We start from the raw sequence: 21,168 nt of genomic DNA, 5'->3' as shown, positions 1-21,168 counted from the left end.
AGAGAGAGCAGGGAGAATCCCAAGCAGGTTCTGCACTGTCAACACAGAGCCCAATCCAGGGCTTGAATTTACAAACCATGAGATCATGACCTGAGCTGAAACCAGATTCTTAACCGACTGAGCCACCCAGGTGCCCCTAATCCTCTTTAATAATGGTGCACCTCAGAAATAATAGAAGTGAAATCTCTTTAACAGAACGAGGCTCTGCAATTCAAGATTTCATCCTCTAATAGAAATTCACTCCCAATTGTCTGTTTAGCTCTCCACTTCATAAAAGTCTAAATCAAAATTTGTAGAAATAATGGATAAACTTGGAAGACATTATGCTAAGTGAGAGAAGCCAGTCACTAAAAGACAAATACTGTATGATTCCAAATTCACAGTAGCCAAATTCACAGAGATATAAAGTAGAAGAGAAAGTATTCCAGAGGCTAAGGGAAGGGGGCAATAGGAAATTAGTATTTAATGGGTACAAAGTTTCAATTTTCCAATATGAAGAGTTCTGGAACTTAGTTGCAAAACAATATGAATGTACTTTACTGAGCTGTAGCCTTCAAAATGGTTAAGATGGTATATATTATATATATTATGTACTTCATAATTTTAAAAATAAATTTAAAAATTGTAGAAATAGGAGCACCTGGGTGGCTGAGTTGGTTAAGCATCCAATTCTTAATTTTTCTCAGGTCAGGATCAGAACCCCAACCCCCTCACACCAGGCTCTTCTGTGCTGACAGTGTGGAGCCTGCTTGGGATTCGCTTTCTCCCCCTCTCTCTCTGCCCCTCCCCTGCTTGCTTGCTGTCTCTCTCTCTCTCAAAATAAATAAAATGAACTTTTAAAATATTATAGAAATAATATTTTATGTCTCTAGAATCTGTTCCTGAGTTCATTCATTATTTTTTAATATATAATGATAAATAAATTTAGAGTGGACTTGAAGTACTGATAATTTGAAGACAGATGGGGAAAAAAGAAAGCCAAGTTAATCATTTATTTTTTACTTTTTTTTTTAAAACCTACTGTTGTATTTGATTCTCATTTAGTGAGCATAGTTTATGTTTCTTTTCTTTTTATGAACTTTATTCTCAAATTGGTTTCCAAACAACACCCAGTGCTCATCCCAACTGGTGCCCTCCTCAATGCCCATCACCCACTTTCCCCTCCCCCCCACCCCTCATCAACCCTCAGTTTGTTCTCAGTATTTAACAGTCTCTTATGGTTTGCCTCCTTCCCTCTCTGTAACTTTTCCCCCCGTTCCCCTCCCCGCCGGTCTTCTGTTGAGTTTCTCAGGATCCACATACGAGTGAAAACATATGGTATCTGTCTTTCTCTGCCTGACTTATATTACTTGCCATAACACTCTCCAGTTACATCCACGTTGCTACAAATGGCCAGATTTCATTCTTCCTCATTGCCAAATAGTATTCCATTGTATATATAAACCACATCTTCTTTATCTATTCATGAGTCGATGGACATTTAGGCTCTTTCCATAATTTGGTTATTGTCGAAAGTGCTGCTATAAACATTGGGGTACAAGTGCCCCTATGAATCAGCACTCCTGTATCCCTTGGGTAAATTCCTAGCAGTGCTATTGCTAGGTCATAGGGTAGATCTATTTTTAATTTTTTGAGGAACCTCCACCCTGTTTTCCAGAGCAGCTGCACCAGTTTGCATTCCCACCAACAGTGCAACAGGGTTCCCGTTTCTCTATATCCTCACCAGCATTTACAGTCTCCTGATTTGTTCATTTTAGCCACTCTGATCAGCGTGAGGTGGTATCTCAGTGTGGTTTTGATTTGTATTTCCCTGATGAGGAGTGACATTGAGCATCTTTTCATGTGCCTGTTGGCCATCTGGATGTCTTCTTTAGAAAAGTGTCTATTCATGTCTTCTGCCCATTTCTTCACTGGATTATTTGTTTTTCAGGGGTGGAGTTTGGTGAGTTGTTTATAGATTTTGGATACTACCCCTTTATCCAATATGTCATTTGCAAGTATCTTCTCCCATTCCATCGGTTGCCTTTTAGTTTTGTTGATTGTTTCCTTTGCAGTGCAGAAGCTTTTTATCTTCATGAGGTCCCAATAGTTCATTTTTGCTTTTAATTCCCTTGCCTTTGGGGATGTGTCAAGTAAGAAATTGCTGTGGCTGAGGTCAGAGAGGTGTTTTCCTGCTTTCTCCTCTAGGGTTTTCATGGTTTCCTGTCCTTTATCCATTTTGAGTTTATTTTTGTGAATTATGTAAGAAAGTGGTCTAGTTTCATCCTTCTGCATGTTGCTGTCCAGTTCTCCCAGCACCATTTGTTAAAGAGACTGTCTGTTTTCCATTGGATATTCTTTCCTGCTTTGTCAAAGATTAGCTTGCCATACTTTTGTGGGTCTAGTTCTGGGGTTTCTATTCTATTCCATTGGTCTATGTGTCTGTTTTTGTGCCAATACCATGCTGTCTTGATGGTTACAGCTTTGTAGTAGAGGCTAAAGTCTGGGATTGTGATGCCTCCTGCTTTGGTTTTCTCCTTCAATATTACTTTAGCTATTTGGGGTCTTTTGGGGTTCCATACAAATTTTAGGACTGCTTGTTCTAGCTTCGAGAAGAATGCTGATGCAATTTTGATTGGGATTGCATTGAATATGTAGATTGCTTTGGGTAGTATTGACATTTTAACAATATTTATTCTTCTAGTCCGTGAGCACAGAATGTTTTTCCATTTCTTTGTATCTTCTTCAATTTCCTTCATAAGCTTTCTATAGTTTTAGCATACAGATCTTTTACATCTTTGGTTAGTTTTATTCCTAAGTATTTTATGATTCTTGGTGCAACTGTGAATGGGATCAGTTTCTTTATTTGTCTTTTGGTTGCTTCATTATTAGTGCATAAGAATGCAACTGATTTCTGTATATTGATTTTGTATCCTGCAACTTTGCTGAATTCATGTATCAGTTCTAGCAGACTTTCGGTGGAGTCTATCGGGTTTTACATGTATAGTATCATGTCATCTGTATAAAGTGAAAGCTTGACTTCATCTTTGCCAATTTTGATGCCTTTAATTTCCTTTTGTTGTCTGATTGCTGATGCTAGCACTTCCAACACTATGTTAAACAACAGCGGTAAGAGTGGACATCCCTGTCATGTTCCTGATCTCAGGGGGAAAGCTCTCAGTTTTTCCCCATTGAGGATGGTATTAGTTGTGGGCTTTTCATAAATGGAAAGCCAGGTTAATTAAATTGAGATATGTTACATCATTTTATATATCCTAGAGGTGCTTTAAAACAGTCTGTACCTGGCTGTGACTTGTTAATTGTGGGAGCTAGGTGATAGGTACATGCAAATTCATTACACTATTCTCTTTACTTTTGCACCTTGAAATTTTGTTATGGTAAGACATTAAAAATAAAAACAGCTGTGCAAATAAGAAACGTGTAAAATTCAGGAGGGCAACAGGATTGATGGGAAGAGCAAGGTAGATTTTCTACCAAGATAGTGTTAAAGTATGGAATCAAGTAAAATGTAGAAATACTTTACAATCAATTTTTTAAAATATGAATTTTGTATAATTAGCATAATGGTAAAGGATTTTTAAGAAAAGCAATGTGAATTAACCAGAAAGATGAGTAAAGAGAAAGAATTAAAAAATCAGTTTAGGGGAGCCTAAGTGGTTCAGTCTGTTAAATGTCCGACTTTTTATTTCAGCTCAGATCATGATCCCTTGGCTCAAAGGATCGAGCACCTCATCAGCTCTGGACTGACAGCATAGAGCCTGCTTGGGATTCTCTTTCTCCCCCTCTCTCTGCACCCCCCTCACTCTCTCTCTCTCTTTCTCTCTCTCTCTCTCAAAATAAGTAAATAAACTTTATTTTAAAAATCAGTTTAAAGAATTATTCACCATGATCATGTGGAATTCATTCCTGGGATGCAGGGCTGGTTCAACATTCACAAATCAATCAACGTGATACGTCACATTAACAAAAAAAAAGAGAAGAACCATATGATCCTGTCAATCGATGCAGAAAAGGCCTTTGACAAAATCCAGCACCCTTTCTTAATAAAAACCCTTGAGAAAGTCGGGATAGAAGGAACATACTTAAAGATCATAAAAGCCATTTATGAAAAGCCCACAGCTAACATCATCCTCAACGGGGAAAAACTGAGAGCTTTTTCCCTGAGATCAGGAACACGACAGGGATGCCCACTCTCACCGCTGTTGTTTAACATAGTGCTGGAAGTTCTAGCATCAGCAATCAGACAACAAAAGGAAATTAAAGGCATCAAAATTGGCAAAGATGAAGTCAAGCTTTCGCTTTTTGCAGATGACATGATCTTATACATGGAAAATCCGATAGACTCCACCAAAAGTCTGCTAGAACTGATACATGAATTCAGCAAAGTTGCAGGATACAAAATCAATATACAGAAATCAGTTGCATTCTTATACACTAACAATGAAGCAACAGAAAGACAAATAAAGAAACTGATCCCATTCACAATTGCACCAAGAAGCATAAAATATCTAGGAATAAATCTAACCAAAGACGTAAAATATCTGTATGCTTAAAACTATAGAAAGCTTATGAAGGTAATTGAAGAAGATATAAAGAAATGGAAAGACATTCCCTGCTCATGGATTGGAAGAATAAATATTGTCAAAATGTCAATACTACCCAAAGCAATCTACACATTCAATGCAATCCCAATCAAAATTGCATCAGCATTCTTCTCGAAGCTAGAACAAGCAATCCTAAAATTCATATGGAACCACAAAAGGCCCCGAATAGCCAAAGTAATTTTGAAGAAGAAGACCAAAGCAGGAGGCATCACAATCCCAGACTTTAGCCTCTACTACAAAGCTGTCATCATCGAGACAGCATGGTATTGGCACAAAAACAGACACATAGACCAATGGAATAGAATAGAAACCCCAGAACTAGACCCACAAACATATGGCCAACTCATCTTTGACAAAGCAGGAAAGAACATCCAATGGAAAAAAGACAGTCTCTTTAACAAATGGTGCTGGGAGAACTGGAAAGCAATATGCAGAAGGTTGAAACTAGACCACTTTCTCACACCATTCACAAAAATAAACTCAAAATGGATAAAGGACCTGAATGTGAGACAGGAAACCATCAAAACCTTAGAGGAGAAAGCAGGAAAAGACCTCTCTGACCTCAGCCGTAGCAATCTCTTACTCGACACATCCCCAAAGGCAAGGGAATTTAAAGCAAAAGTGAATTACTGGGACCTTATGAAGATAAAAAGCTTCTGCACAGCAAAGGAAACAACCAACAAAACTAAAAGGCAACCAACGGAATGGGAAAAGATATTTGCAAATGACATATCGGACAAAGGGCTAGTATCTAAAATCTATAAAGAGCTCACCAAACTCCACACCCGAAAAACAAATAACCCAGTGAAGAAATGGGCAGAAAACATGAATAGACACTTCTCTAAAAAAGACATCCGGATGGCCAACAGGCACATGAAAAGATGTTCAGCGTCGCTCCTTATCAGGGAAATACAAATCAAAACCACACTCAGGTATCACCTCACGCCAGTCAGAGTGGCCAAAATGAACAAATCAGGAGACTATAGATGCTGGAGAGGATGTGGAGAAACGGGAACCCTCTTGCACTGTAGGTGGGAATGCAAATTGGTGCAGCTGCTCTGGAAAGCAGTGTGGAGGTTCCTCAGAAAATTAAAAATAGACCTACCCTATGACCCAGCAGTAGCACTGCTAGGAATTTATCCAAGGGATACGGGAGTACTGATGCATAGGGGCACTTGTACCCCAATGTTCATAGCAGCACTCTCAACAATAGCCAAATTATGGAAAGAGCCTAAATGTCCATCAACTGATGAATGGATAAAGAAATTGTGGTTTATATACACAATGGAGTACTACGTGGCAATGAGAAAGAATGAAATATGGCCTTTTGTAGCAACGTGGATGGAACTGGAGAGTGTGATGCTAAGTGAAATAAGCCATACAGAGAAAGACAGATACCATATTGTTTCACTCTTATGTGGATCCTAAAAAACTTAACAGAAACCCATGGGGGAAGGGAAGGAAAAAAAAAAAAAGAGGTTAGAGCGGGAGAGAGCCAAAACATAAGAGACTGTTAAAAACTGAGAACAAACTGAGGGTTGATGGGGGGTGGGAAGGAGGGGAGGGTGGGTGATGGGTATTGAGGAGGGCACCTTTTGGGATGAGCACTGGGTGTTGTATGGAAACCAATTTGACAATAAATTTCATATATTAAAAAAAATCAGTTTAAAATTTTTAAAAATTTTTTAATGTTTATTTATTTATTTTTGAGAGACAGACAGAGCATGAGTGGGGGAGGGGCAGAGAGAGAGAGAGACCCAGAATCCAAAGCAGGCTCCAGGCTCTGAGCTGTTAGCACAGAGCCTCATGAGGGGCTCAAACCCACAGAACTGCAAGATCATGACCTGAGCTGAAGTTGGACACTTCACCAAATGAGCAAACCAGGTGTCCCAAAAATCAGTTTAAATTTCTAAGAAGAAAATGAAATTGCAAAATTTTACTCTATCTAAATTAGGAAATAAGCCCTTTCAGTCAACTATTCCTGAGCTATAAAGAAAGTAATTAAAATATTTCTAGTGTGTTGCTATGTAAATTTCAAAATATAATCAAGCAGGTTTAGCGAGAGATGGGAATTAATGTGGGTGGGGAGGCCCTTTAGTTCTTCTTCAACAATAACATATAAAATAGTATTAACTGTATAAAACCCAATCTCAAGATTAGGTAGAATGGTATTTTGTCTGCAGTATCTGAATATCTCTCTTGCTATTTTTGTTATACAAAAGTGAGAGAAGAAAGTTGGAAACCCACAGGAAATTATTTTATCAATAACCTGTGAAAGGTCAAATCACAGAACTGAGGTCCTAAACTAATGTATTCCTCTCTAGCAGGTAAAAACAGAAAAACAAAAAATTTAGAAGGTAAGTTGCTTTGAAGTTTTAAACTCTGCACAAATCCCCAAAGGGGGTCTAAATCTAAGATAAGGCTAAGAACACCAGTAATTACTAACAAAGTTTAGGGTAAAGAGTAAATTATGACAAGATAGAAGAAAAGGAAGCATATATGGAACCTACATAAAAGTAGACAAAATAGTACCAAATTCAAAGCTATATATACATTACCCATACTCAATACATATTAAGATTTTGCCTCATTTGTTTCATCTATCCCTGGTTTGTTTTTTATTTTGCTAAGCTAAACTGATATCATTTTATACTTTATTCCATAATCAAATATCCCTATCTTTAAAAAGGCCCTTTTACAGTTGATTTGTTTGAGTCAGGATCACAAATTACATCAGGTTATGTGTCTTGAATTTTTGAATTCTAGAGTAGTGCTGCTCCAAGTGTGGTCTGAACTGGTGTCTGTTCACGTACTGATTATTGTTAGCTCAAAAACTATTATCAAAATCCTCACACTCTTTGCCATAGGTCAAAACGATAAATTCAGAAAAGAAAAGTAAAGACTTAGAGACTTTCATAGCAAGTTGACACTGTCAAAACATCCAAGTGCATGGTCAGTGGACCTGTGACCCTGAACCAGGCTGGTGGTCGTCACTGTCCCATAGTGACTCACATATGACCTAAGCTACATACTAGTCTTGCACAGGGAGACCACTTACTGGTCACTGCCCAGAAAGGATGTTTCAATAACAAACTTGCTAGATAGAGATGCAATCCTCTCTTCACTTCTTTATCCAACCATTAAATTTTTAAGGAAATTGGATCAGCTGTCCTTTAGATTTCTGTGTTTCCCTATTTGTTTCCTGTGATATCAATTAACTTGGTTCTCTATCAACTGACTTCTTTAATTGATTTCTATTCAGGCTCAACATTTTGAGCAAGAATATTTCATGGACTGTGCTCTGTGATTCAAGTTATAAAACTTCAGCAAGTATGGGGCGCCTCGGTGGCTCAGTTGGTTGGGCAGCCAACTTCAGCTCAGGTCATGATCTCACAGCTCGAAGCCTCGTGAGTTCAAGCCCTGTGTCACGCTCTGTGCTGACAGCTGAGAGCCTGAAGCGTGCTTCCAATTCTGGTCTCCCCCTCTCTTTGTCCCTCCCCTGCTTTCTCTCTCTCTCTCTCAAAAATAAATAAACATTAAAAAAAAAAAAAACTTCAGCAAGTATATCATATCTGGATGCACTATTTTTAGTAATGTCATAACTAATCACTAGGTTCACGTGATGATAGCTCAATCCCTCCTTTCGAAATTCCCCATCAACTTCTCACCTAATAGTTTCATCCAGTGATTACTATCACTTAATTCATTTCATCAGACATTGAAAAGTAATGATTTTCTAATTCTACCATCATTTCTATGTTTATTAGATGGAATTTTGAAAAAATAAAAGTTCCCTTATCACATTAGTCTATTTAGTTACCATGAAATATAGATCATACACAAAAAGTAAGATAAATGTTTATCTCTTTCCTTTTGACTAATAATTTTCTAACAAAAATCTTGATGTCCTAGATTCTCCCAATAATGTTCAATGGAGACTCTTCTACTCTATTCTCTCCTGTGTCTGTTCATTCTATCATTTTCTCTGTCTCTCTTTCTCTTTGATGAACTCTTGGATTTTGAAGATACTTGTCTTTCAAGTTGTTTGCATTCATTGTTATTTGCCATCTTTTGCTCTTCCTTATCCTAGAAGACTCAGAATAATATACCAAGACCAGTACAGTTGGTGCTAAATACACTTAAACAGAACTTTGTGAAAAGTTAACTGCAATTTCATTTATAGCATTATTTCTGTAATAAAAGACACTGAAAATTTCAAACAACTAGCTAAAAATTATAACCATAATTTGGCTTTTCATGTGCCAGAAACAGTGCTAAACTCTTTGAATGTAAATCTCATTTAATCTACACAACTACGATGTTGTATGGTGGGTATTATTTTTATTCCTATCTTACAAAAAAAGAAAATAAAGGGTACATAGGTGGCTCAGTTGGTTAAGCGTCTGACTTCGGCTCAGGTCATGATCTCACAGTTTGTGGGTTTGAGCCCTGCATCGGGCTCTGTGCTGACAGCTCAGAGCCTGGAGCCTGCCTCAGATTCTGTGTCTCCCTCTCTCTCTGTTCCTCCCCCACTCACACTCTTTATCTCTCAAAAATGAATAAACATTTAAAAAAAAATTTTTTTAAAGAAAAGAAGTTTGGAGACGTTAACTAACTTGGCCAAAATCCAGCTAGTAAAGGGTAAAGGAAGGATTTATAGCCATGTTTAAGTCTAAAGTTAATGCTCTTAAATTGTATCTTTGATATCTGACAAACCATTCTGTTAAACAATGGCTCTCAACAAGAGTGTACCACCTCCCTGACAGGTTTGTAAATGTTGGGGGTACGGAAACAAGAACAGTCCTGTCCAGATGCCAAGAGCATGCATTCCACTGAAAAATAATGACTTAGACCTATTCTCCATATTCCACATACCTTTAAAATATAAAAATTGAAACTATTTTGATGACTTTAAGAAACTGTTTTATTTTTAAATTTTTAGATTATTTATATGTTTCATTAATTCACGCTGCTCTTCTCATTAACTTTGCAGGGGAAGTAATGTTTTGCCTTATCTGTAAAGTTGAATTTAACCAATTCTCTAAATATTGCCATGATTCTTTTAAATTTAAGAAATAAAATGGATGGTGCCAAATCTATTTATAAACAATCCTGAAGGTATGAGTGACAATATGGGTACTCCTTAAAGGAGACGCTCTATATAGGGATAAACAGGATTCTTCTTAAAAAAATTTTTTTTAAATATTTATTTATTTTTTGAGAAGAAGAGAGAGAGAGCATGAGCAGGGGAGGGGCAGAGAGAAGGAGAGACAGAATGAAGCAGGCTCCATACTCTCAGCTTTCATCACAGGGCCCGACACAGGTCTCGAACTCATGAACCGCAAGATCATGACCTGAACTGAACGAAGTAGGACACTTAACCAACTGAGCCACTCAGGCACCCCACCAAGATTCTTCTTAAATATAACTTGCAGGAAAAAAAATAATGGTTTTTAGGGGTGGAGGGAGGCATTACGAAGGTATACAAGGATATACAAGGTGATGTATATGTTCACTCTCTTCAATGTATTGAGGGCTCATAGGTCTATATACACATCAAAACATCAAACTGTGTACTTTAAATATGTTCAGCTTGTTGTTTCCCAACTATACTTAAAGACAACTATGTTTTAGCAAAATAAAAATAAACTTCTGGAGCCTATAAACTAAAACAACAGTGTAAGTATTCTCTTCAACAGTCCCACAAAAAAAAATGAGATATAATACATATGTAAGGTTTGAAAGAAATAACCAAGTGACTGATTCATAATCTACTTCATAAAACTAACACAAAACTGCAGAAATTAAGTGGCAAAAATACTAACATCCCAAAATTCAGAAGAAAGGTATGTGCTTTGCCTAGAGCCCCCTTTACTAAGATCAACACCATGCACTGAGGCAGGGCGAGGTAAGAAACCACAGTCCTACCACACACACACCCAATCCCAGAAGTCATCAACTGGCCACACATATCCTACATACTATACATCACCGGCATGTTGGATTTGGTCCTGACTTTGAAAAATCTTTTTTAATTAGTTACCAATATTTGAAAATTTAGAGATTTCTCCCCCCTAGATCTTTTTCACTTTTCTTGGAAGATCTGGTAACCCCTGGGTCCATGTTCCCAACCTGGCAATAAGTCAAGCACTCTGATCAGCTACAGGCCATAGGATTCAGTGTCCATATTGTCTTGTACCTAGCAGCTTGACCCTTTTATGTTACCATGCCCAGATTTCAAGGCTTTTGAGTTTGCAGTTCTTGCCCTAAGGCTATAAAGATTTCTCTAAACAGTGTTTTGTTTTCTTTTGGTACTATCTATGGGCTCACCCCCACATTAAAGAAAACTGCCCTTAATTAGAGGTGCAATTCTCATTCCAAGGGTAGGGAACTTTCCTAACTCAGCAGGCAGTGGCAACAAACAAGGAGCCAAACACAGCCATCCCTATCTATCCCTGAAGCAGAGGCGAGACAAGAATAAAAACACATCCTGGAAACTAGTTTTTGATGCACTAGTTTCAATAAATTCAATGAGGAAATTTCAAACAGGTATTTAAGGATTATTTTACGAATCTCCCTCCTAGAGACCTACCCCAGCACCCCCCAACATGTGCATGCATGCAAACACACACACACACACACACACACACACACACACACACACACAAACACAGTCCCAGCTCCCTCCCTAATCCATTCAGGTCACTGAAATGGTAACTGGAGTATCTATTATTCTACCTCCAGCTTAAGACAAAAGAAACTTTCTTTTTAAAAAAATCTGGTGAGGGACACCTGGGTGCCTCAGTGGGTTAAGCATTGACCTCTTGATTTGGGCTCTGATCATGATCTTGCTGTTGGTGACTTCAGGCCCCACGTTAGGCTCTGAGCTGACAGTGTGGAGCCTGCTTGGGATGCTCTCTCTCCCTCTCTCTTTCTGCCCCTCTCCCGTTCATCCTCTCTCTCTCAAAATAAATAAATAAACTTTTTTTTAAAATCTGGTAAAAAGGAAAACTTTCAAAGAAATAACCATCAAATTATTACAGGTCAAAAGAGGTCAGAAAGCTATACTCATTCAATGAATAAACAACCAGCACTTTCTAAAATCATTATATATCAGAAACAATGATATTAAAGTTAATGAAGGATATATGTTATTATTATTACTTATTTTTCAACTCAATTCATAAAATAAGAGAAATATTACAAAGAAGGCAACAAAAATTCCTCATTTGCAGATGACCTCACTCTACCTTAGAAGTCACAAGAGAAATCACTGAGACTAAAAGGAGAACTCAGGTGATGGTATGGTTACAAAGTTGACATACAAAAGCAGCAACTCTTTTATACGTCAATAATCACAGAAGAAATAAGATTAATAAACTAAAAAAGAATAGCGAACAAAATTATAAAATACTCAGGAAAAAGATTAATAATAGGTGCTAATAATAAGGTCATGTTATCCTGGAGCAGGAGATGCCACAGAGGCTTAAGAACTGTCCAACAGGGCTGGAGTCTCCCCTGACACTCCCCACCCCAACCCCCTTTGGCATATGACCCAAAGGAAATCATGGCTTCTCTCTCCAGTGGCACTCTAGACTGAATCAAGACCTGGATTTCCCTGGCCTAGTTCTGAATCATAGGAATCAGTTCAAAACTATTCACATTTCTCAGAATTCATACAGAAAACAGCCAATAAGCAAAAAAACAGGAATCACCCCTTTTTTAGGAATGAGATTAACACATCAAGCAAAGGAAACATCCTCTCTGAAAATTATCTCAATGAACTCTTTAAAAGCTTGTGGCAGAGAATCTTAACTAAATGTCTGTGTGGAAATAGATAAGTACATAGACCTTTCACACTGTTATTACCAAATAGAATCAAAAGAAAGAATGTTTTGGAATGTGTTTACGATATTAAGAAATTCCCAATTAATTCAGTTCTCAGTATTTCAGAATTTCTGATTGTTTGACTATGATTTGGTTTCAGGATTATCTTTCCACTCTCTGGACAAAAGTACTTTCCTAAGAAAATTAATAGTGTAAATAAATGGTTTGAAGCACCACAGAAGCATCTGTTTACATTCAGATAGTTAATATGCTAAGCATTCTTATCTATTAAATTAAAGCAGGTCACCTAAGGACTTTTCTAGATAATACTTCATTAGCTTAATTATAATGAGTATATATAGTTGAAGCAATGAAATGGACATCTGTTTTAAAACATCTTCAATTCAAGCCTTTTACTAAATCAAACTAGCTTTCACATATTAGTTTCAATTACTGAGGTTTACATGGTCAAAAAAACAAACAAACCTTCATTTATATAGAATATAAAAATTTCTGTTCTTACCTTCAAAGTTCTCCATTCCCAGCCATCACCTATCTGCTGTGAATGTCTAATGAACTCTGCACAACAATGCTGGAATGTTTTTTCTCCAAAGAACTCATCTTCTTCCATACTAAATGATAACTGCAATATAAAAACTAAGTATAAGCATCAGCTGTGGAATGAATGCTAAAAGTAATTCTGCTAAATCACTTATTTCTTCAAACCAAAATTTGGGACACTGAACGGAAAATATTCTCAGAGCCATTCCAAAAAAGTGTCACATTTCCATCTTTCTCAGTCTATCACCATTTTTTAATCAGGAAGAAAATGTGATCAACATGAAAACTGAAAACCTAGATTTATGGGGTGCCTGGGTGGCTCAGTTGGTTATGCATCCAAAAGCATCCAACTTCAGCTCAGGTCATGATCTCTCAGGTTCATGAGTTCCAGCCGGGTATCAGGCTTTGTGTTGACACCTCAGAGCCTGGAGCCTGCTTTGGATTCTGTGTCTCCCTCTCTCTCTGCCACTCCCCCACTTGTGCTCTATTTCAAAAATAAACATTAAAAAAAATTTATTTAACCTAAATTTATAACAAATGTGTATCTAGGGTTCAAAAAGTTAATCTGTCCATAAATTTAGTTTCCAGAGCTTAATTTTATCTCACTTCTTCTAAGCTAATGTTTCCAAACAATCTCTTCAGAGCTTCCTTCTCTACTTCCTACATTACTTAGCCCTTACGTAGATACCATGGCAGTGCTTAGTAGAGCTGAGCTGTTTTTCACACTTATTAGAGTTCACCTCTCTAACAAATGATGTTCTAAAGCCTGAAAGTATTAGTTCTTCAAGGTGTAAAGTTAGGATCACCTTAGTAATTACCTACTTTATAGAATCTACAAATGTGACAAATCAAGGAATAGCCACATATTTGTTACATAAGTATGTCCAAAACATAAAGTATTTATAAAAAGAGAATTTTGAAGCTAGAAAGAAACTGATACATTCATTATGTAATTCAAGTCCCTTAATGAGAAAAATTAGACCAAGTGAATTCCCATGGTCTCCTCTTTGATGAAAAGCACCATCAAGAAAATTAGCACTTGTTGACTACTTACTTTGTCAAGCACAATGCTAAATACTTTAAATTCCCATTGAACCCTCACACAACCAAAGGCTATTGTTATCCTCATTCCCCAAATGAAAAGGAGAAAGTAACCTGCTCAAGAAATGCAAATGAGAAAGGATTCAAACCCCAGGACGGCTCCAGGGCTAATGATCTGTCTATACTAGCTGATTCTCAGTGCAGTATTCTTTCTGATTATTCAAATTTAGTATGACCTATACAAGCATTTGTTCACTCATACAACAAATATATACTAAATATCTATAGTAGGTACTGTGTGTGGTGAAGGTTAGATATACAAAATGAAAAATATGTATATATACAGCCCCTGCCTTGTATGAGCTCACACTGTAATAAAGGGAGATAAGCAATAAAAATCATTACAGTAGAAACTCCCTTAACCAACTTCCATTCAACCAACTTGCCAGGTTGATCAAAATAGTAAAACACTGACTGGTGTCTACAACATTCTGATCATGAAGCACCTCCCTTCCCATCAGTTGAGTTTATGTTAACAAACCACATGTGTATATTATAAATACTACTTTAATTAAATACTCCACAAACCAAACCAATAAAATATAAGTAAAAAAAATAATAACTCTTATTTCTATGATTTAATGCCTCAGAAGGACTTTATAACAGTAAGTCTCCATAAGAAAAAGAAACTATCATTGAAGTAGGTATGGACAATGTAACCGAAAAAATCGGTGGGGGAAAAACCAAAAAAAATGGTGGGAGGAAAACCATACAAATCTAGGATTCCATGCTCAGATTGCTACATGAATGGCTTGAATTCTTTCTTTTAAACCAAAATTGGAGGGGCTCCTGGGTGGCTCAGTCGGTTGAGCATCCAACTCTTGATTTCAGCTCAGGTCATGATCCCAGGGTTGCAGGATTGAGCCCTGCACTGGGCTCTGCACTGAGCTTGGAGCCTGCTTAAAATTCTCCCTCTCTCTCTCTCTCTCTCTCCCTCTCCCCTGCTTGTGCTGAAAAGAAAAAAAAAATGGAAATATAGAGGATGCATTCTGGGTTCCAAATTCGTGAAGGAAGAATGAATTCCAACCAATTACCCATACTCAAAGAAAATCCCTTAGTCATACATGAGACAACTGGCAAATGAATGTATTTCTGCTCAAAGTATTTTTCTTAAGTATTTTAACTCTAGCTTTAATCAACGTCTTCAATTAATTGCTCAACTCTTAATTCTGACAGCACTGGAAAACAGGACTTCTATTTAAAGTACACACAAACGATGGAGTCCCTTATAAAGAGGGGATAGTGTGGGAGGGTGTGTGGGTGGGCGTGAAGATGAATCTTTAAGGTATGTAAGAGTTTTTGTAGAGCAGATTGTCAGTGGGTGAAGCACAAGGGTTAGAACAGTAGTCTAAGCAGGAAAAATGGTATGAACAAAGGCAAGTTAGGGTGTAGAGAACACTAAGACTGATCTCAGAAACATGATGCAGGAAGTATAGAAGGTATAGGGAGATAGAGATAGTCTAGTCATATGCAAATTAAACTTGGCTGCCCTCTACTGGAGCTGAAAGACAGAGTGAAGGCCTCAAAGATACAAGATGGAAGAGTTCTAAACTTCTTGAAGGGAGGTTTGTGTGCCATGCAAGAGTTTGGACTACAAGGTGGTTGTGATTACCTTCAGCAATAATCAGTTCACCACATATGGGAACCAGCAGGAAGCTGCATTGGGCACACATGCAAAGCTAAGGTTTTGCTGGGTGGATTCAGTGTATGGATACATATAGAAGAAGGAATAGAATATGCTAGTGAGAATAGTTCAGAGTTTAGGTAGGAAACATACCAAAAGAAGACTGAAGGGGCTATGAAAATATGGTAGTATCAAAGAGTATTAAATACAAAAAGGGCTAACAACAACCATAGTGAAAGGAAGGAAAAGGAAGCCTAGGAAGACTATGAGACTTCAGAACTTCAGGAGAGCTTACCAAGTATATAAAGTAACTTAGAGAAGAAGGTCACTGGATCTCAGTAAGTTTAGATAATTATGAGACTTGAAGTGCCTGGGTGGCTCAGTTGGTTATGCATCCGACTCTTGATTTTGGCTCAGGTCATGACTCTGTGAGGTCGGGCTCTATGCTGACAGCACAGAGCCTGCTTGGGATTCTCTCTCTCCTTCTCTCTCTGTCCCTCCCCTGCATGCTCTCTCTCTCTCTCTCTCTTTCTCTCACTCTCTCAAAATAAATAAATAAACATTAAAAAAAAAGAAAACTATGAGGCTTATGTTTGCTGTTTTCCACATGGATACTGAAGTTACTTAGAATTATTTGGAGAGGGTGTTGTATGGAAACCGATTTGTCAATAAATTTCATAAAAAAAAAGAAAAAAAAAAGAATTATTTGGAGAGCCGGTGGGGGTGGAGAGCTCTTTAAATAAGGTGGAAGATCAAATGAAAAATTTGTAAATGACAAGGGACAAATGGTAGGAAATGGAAGAGCACAGAGATGATAAGTGATACATGGTGTATAATCCTGAGTTCATCAAGAATAAGCACTAATAAACATACATGTGATCCTGATGAGTTAGAACACAGCCTTGGATTCCTCCTCAAGATGGTGGTAAAAGTAGCCAGTAGGGACAGTATGTAAGGAAAAAAACAAAAACAAACAAACAAAAAACCTAGCTTGCTATGTCTGGTGGAGCTGAATTTCCTAGGATACGAAAGTCCTCAAAAAGAGCTTCCAAGGAGCCTCAAAGGAGCAAGGATATTGACAAGAGGCTAGAGAAGCAGTGACCTAAAATTGGCTCTGGGGTAGGTAGTGGAGGCTACCAGCAGTCTCCATACCCTGAAATTTATAGGGTGGAGGAAGCAGCAGCTTCCACTCAAAGAACTTCAGTTTTTGTTTGTTGTTCTTTGTTTCAAAGCCAAGTTTCCTTTAAAACTAGTTAGTGGAAGCAATGACCTGTGAAGATGTTAACGTCATGTGATATGTAAGTGTGAAAACTGGTCCACACTACATCCACTCGGCACCCCCACCCTAGAAATTCACAATACACACTGTGGTGGGGAAACTACTAACTTGGGGTTTCCTGATGCTTTTAACCATAAAATTCTTTTTCTGGGAATACTTAATTTACTTCACAGAATGTAGTAAAGACAATAATGGGTTTAGGATTTATATGTTTGTTTATTGCAGATGTGTGCTCCTGAAATCACAATGGAAAATCTGAGAGGGTAAGAAAACAGTGGGAGAATAGGTTTGGGAAAAGAAAGCAGCAAGTACAGGAATGGAAGTACATAAGAGACAATAAAGTACCAGTACTCAATACTTCTACTGAGGCAGTCATCAAATGTTTCAGGTATGGATGAGAGATCTCCGGGTTATATACCAAATCCGGGTTAAGGAGCTTCAGTGCATACACAAGTTGAGAAAGTGATACCTAAGAAAGAAGACACTAAAAGGAAGAACGGAAGCCAACTTAGCAAAGGAGGGAGGCAAAGGAACAGGATGCACAAAAATCTGAACGTAAGGGAAGGTCTGGTAATCGAAGAACTCTTGCTTAACTGAAATACAGAGGTAGAAGAGAGGTACTGAGAGAACTACTGCTGATGAAGACAGAAGAGCCTGGTACCCTGAGGGCTCAAAAGGGTGTTGAAAGTGGGGGGAATCTGATCATATTTGCATTCTGGCTTCCAGGAGGGACTACAGGCTTTGCCTGACTAAATGAAGACCAGTTGATAGTCTCTAGCAATAATCCAGGAAAGACAAAATGATGCTAAACAGAGCCAAACACTGGAGGTAGGGTAGAAGAGGGAGGGATTCAAAAGACATTTTGCTGGTATACTCATTACAACTGGTGATCTTGATATGTGAGGCATAGATGAGAGAAAAGATTTAAGAGAGATTCCCAGCTCTTCACCCTAGGTAGTGGTGCACTGAGCAAGAGCAGGTTTGGGGACTGAGGTGGGCTTAATTTAACCACACTGAGCTTGAGTTTAAAAAGCCTGTGGACACTTCTCTAAAGAAGACATCCGGATGGCCAACAGGCACATGAAAAGATGTTCAGCGTCGCTCCTTATCAGGGAAATACAAATCAAAACCACACTCAGGTATCACCTCACACCAGTCAGAGTGGCCAAAATGAACAAATCAGGAGACTATAGATGCTGGAGAGGATGTGGAGAAACGGGAACCCTCTTGCACTGTTGGTGGGAATGCAAATTGGTGCAGCCGCTCTGGAAAGCAGTGTGGAGGTTCCTCAGAAAATTAAAAATAGGCCTACCCTATGACCCAGCAATAGCACTGCTAGGAATTTATCCAAGGGATACAGGAGCACTGATGCATAGGGCCACTTGTACCCCAATGTTCATAGCAGCACTCTCAACAATAGCCAAATTATGGAAAGAGCCTAAATGTCCATCAACTGATGAATGGATAAAGAAATTGTGGTTTATATACACAATGGAATATTACATGGCAATGAGAAAAAATGAAATATGGCCTTTTGTAGCAACGTGGATGGAACTGGAGAGTGTGATGCTAAGTGAAATAAGCCATACAGAGAAAGACAGATACCATATGGTCTCACTCTTATGTGGATCCTGAGAAACTTAACAGGAACCCATGGGGGAGGGGAAGGAAAAAAAAAAAAAAAAAGAGGTTAGAATGGGAGAGAGCCAAAGCATAAGGGACTGTTAAAAACTGAGAACAAACTGAGGGTTGATGGGGGGTGGGAGGGAGGAGAGGGTGGGTGATGGGTATTGAGGAGGGCACCTTTTGGGATGAGCACTGGGTGTTGTATGGAAACCAATTTGTCAATAAATTTCAGAAAAAAAAAAAAAAAAAAAAAAGCCTGTGGAATAACCACGTGAAGGGAATCTAGCAGGCATTTGGAGATGGATCTGGAATTCAGAAGGAAAGAGAGATCTGGGCCAGAAATATTGATTGTAAATCAACATTACGTAAATAAGAGAACACATATGATCACTCAGACAGAGGATACAGAACTACAATAGGGAGACCAAAAAGGAGCAGTCAGAAAATTAGGGTTTTTTTTTAACTATATAATGACCCTGACATATATTGAGATACTAAATCAAACAAAAATTGAATGTAATTCATTAAAAAAAATACTAATATATTTTGGCATATTTTATAAATTCCAAACGAACCCTTATTTAACAACAAAATTGAACTAAAGTAAAAACACTCCATTCCCTAAGCCCCCCCGGTTACTTGAGGTTTACCTAACTATTCAAAATGTTAGTTGAAACATAAAATTTCACTCAATAGCCATAGTTTATCTAATTAACAGCTCTGTGCCAGTAGCAAGATGACAGCACATCAAAGCACCAATTAATATTTGGTTGAATACTTTTAAAATTATCTAAGGACTGGGCTTTGCTGAAGGATGTTACATACAATAATACATACACTTATGGCTTGATTACAAAATTAAGAACTATATTATATTGAAATGATATCCATCTCAATTTGAATCATTATATCATAATGAAATATCACTGAATAATTATTGTCTCTTTGCTCAAGTAAGAATATTTCAACTTTCTAAAAATGAAAACATAATACAATCAACATTTTTATATACACTTTTCAAGCTGTAATACATTGGTCTCTACCAAGTTTATAGACTAGTAGAGGCAGAAATGAGAATATTAGAACTTCCTACTATGAGATGCCTAAAATTATGGCCAAAAATGGAAATAACCACAACTGCAGCTTAATAAGCAAAAATGGCAAGAATTTATTTTGCAAATATAAAACCTTAGACATGTGAACTTCCTCGGTTTCCAGGCGTAAGCTTAAAAATAAATTCAGACTTGGGGCGCTTGGGTGGCTCAGACGATTAAGCATCCGAGTTCGGCTCAGGTCATGATCTCACAGTTTGTGGGTTCAGGCCATGCACCAGGCTCTGTGCTGACAGCTCAGAGCCTGGAGCCTGCTTCAGATTCTGTGTCTCCCTCTCTCTCTGTCCCTCCCCCACTCGCTCTCTGTCTCTCTCTGTCTCTCAAGAATAAATGTTTTTAAAAAATTAAAAAGATAAATAAATAAATAAATTCAGACTAGAGGTGACAACAGAACACAAGTGAACTCTCTCTCAGTAAAAAGACTAATTCCAATTCTCATCTCATCCTAAACAATGAACCTCTCATTTCTTATTATAAATAAAAGTTAGAAGGGAGTCAGAGCTCTTTCGTGCCATAAAGTGTAGGTTGTTAATACATCTATTTTGCTGGAGTCTTACTCCTGCTGGAAAGCTATTTGATTTTTTTTTTTAAGCTCAAATAATCAAAACCTTTTTTTTTAACTGCTTCAGCAGAGGCTAAAGATTGGGAAGGTAGAATAATTTTTCTCCCCATCAAGTGAAAGCAGTCTTTCTAAACTAGAGGTTAGCCCTAAGACTAGACAGTGTGAAGAAGCTTATTCTGCTGCTATTAAATATCTTTTCAGAAAAACAGCCCCTGTGAATTCTAATACTGCGTATAATCATTGCTCAAATGATCCTTTTTAGTTAGAAACAATTTTTTTCACTACCATTCTCCACTTTTTTCATGTGCTTTTTAATCTAATGTGTGGGGAACTGATTGGTTTTAATTTATTTTATTTTAGTTTTAGTTTATGTCAAAGACATTTCTTTTGATGAACCTATAAATCAATGTACATTAGAATCAAAGTGAGACTAAAACACTTAAAGAAATATAACTAAGTTTCCCCAGAACTCAAGATCATTTACAAAAAATGTGATTATAACAGAATATACCATGAATACCTTTAAACATTAAAGATAATTTTTAACTAATACCAGGAAACTTCCTCTGTATTTGTCCCTCCCTGCAGCAATACCACATTATTATAAATTTAGATTTAGATTTAGACTCTTTCCAAAAACAAAACAAACAAACCAAACAAAAAATACATGTAATTACTAGATAGGGGTGTTAAACTGAACCCAATACCATTATAAGAATTTGGTTTGAATTCATTTAGCTAATCACTTACCTAGCAAGGCTCTTGGGCAGTGGTCCTCAAATTTCAGAGAGCAAAGAAGCAGTCAGGGTACAAATTTAAATGTGGAATCTAAGGCCCAGATCAGGGAGATTACCTGATTCTGAAGGCCCCCA

At 37.6% G+C, this 21,168-nt stretch overlaps 1 protein-coding gene across 4 annotated transcripts in view; it reads right to left on the bottom strand.

Annotated features, from left to right (window-relative positions):
- The window catches only part of ATG10 (autophagy related 10), a 260,178-nt gene that overhangs the window by 232,111 nt on the left and 6,899 nt on the right, over positions 1–21,168 (bottom strand). For all 4 annotated transcript variants that reach the window (XM_043593209.1, XM_043593201.1, XM_043593216.1 and 1 more), the window contains one exon: positions 12,955–13,074. In XM_043593209.1, the coding sequence (XP_043449144.1) occupies positions 12,955–13,074 (120 nt within the window). The remainder of the gene's footprint in view (positions 1–12,954; positions 13,075–21,168) is intronic.

This window comes from Prionailurus bengalensis, chromosome A1, assembly GCF_016509475.1.
Source record: "Prionailurus bengalensis isolate Pbe53 chromosome A1, Fcat_Pben_1.1_paternal_pri, whole genome shotgun sequence".
NCBI lineage: Eukaryota > Metazoa > Chordata > Mammalia > Carnivora > Felidae > Prionailurus > Prionailurus bengalensis.
The sequence above is the reverse complement of the archived record's forward strand: the minus strand, read 5'-3'. Positions and strand labels throughout refer to the sequence as shown.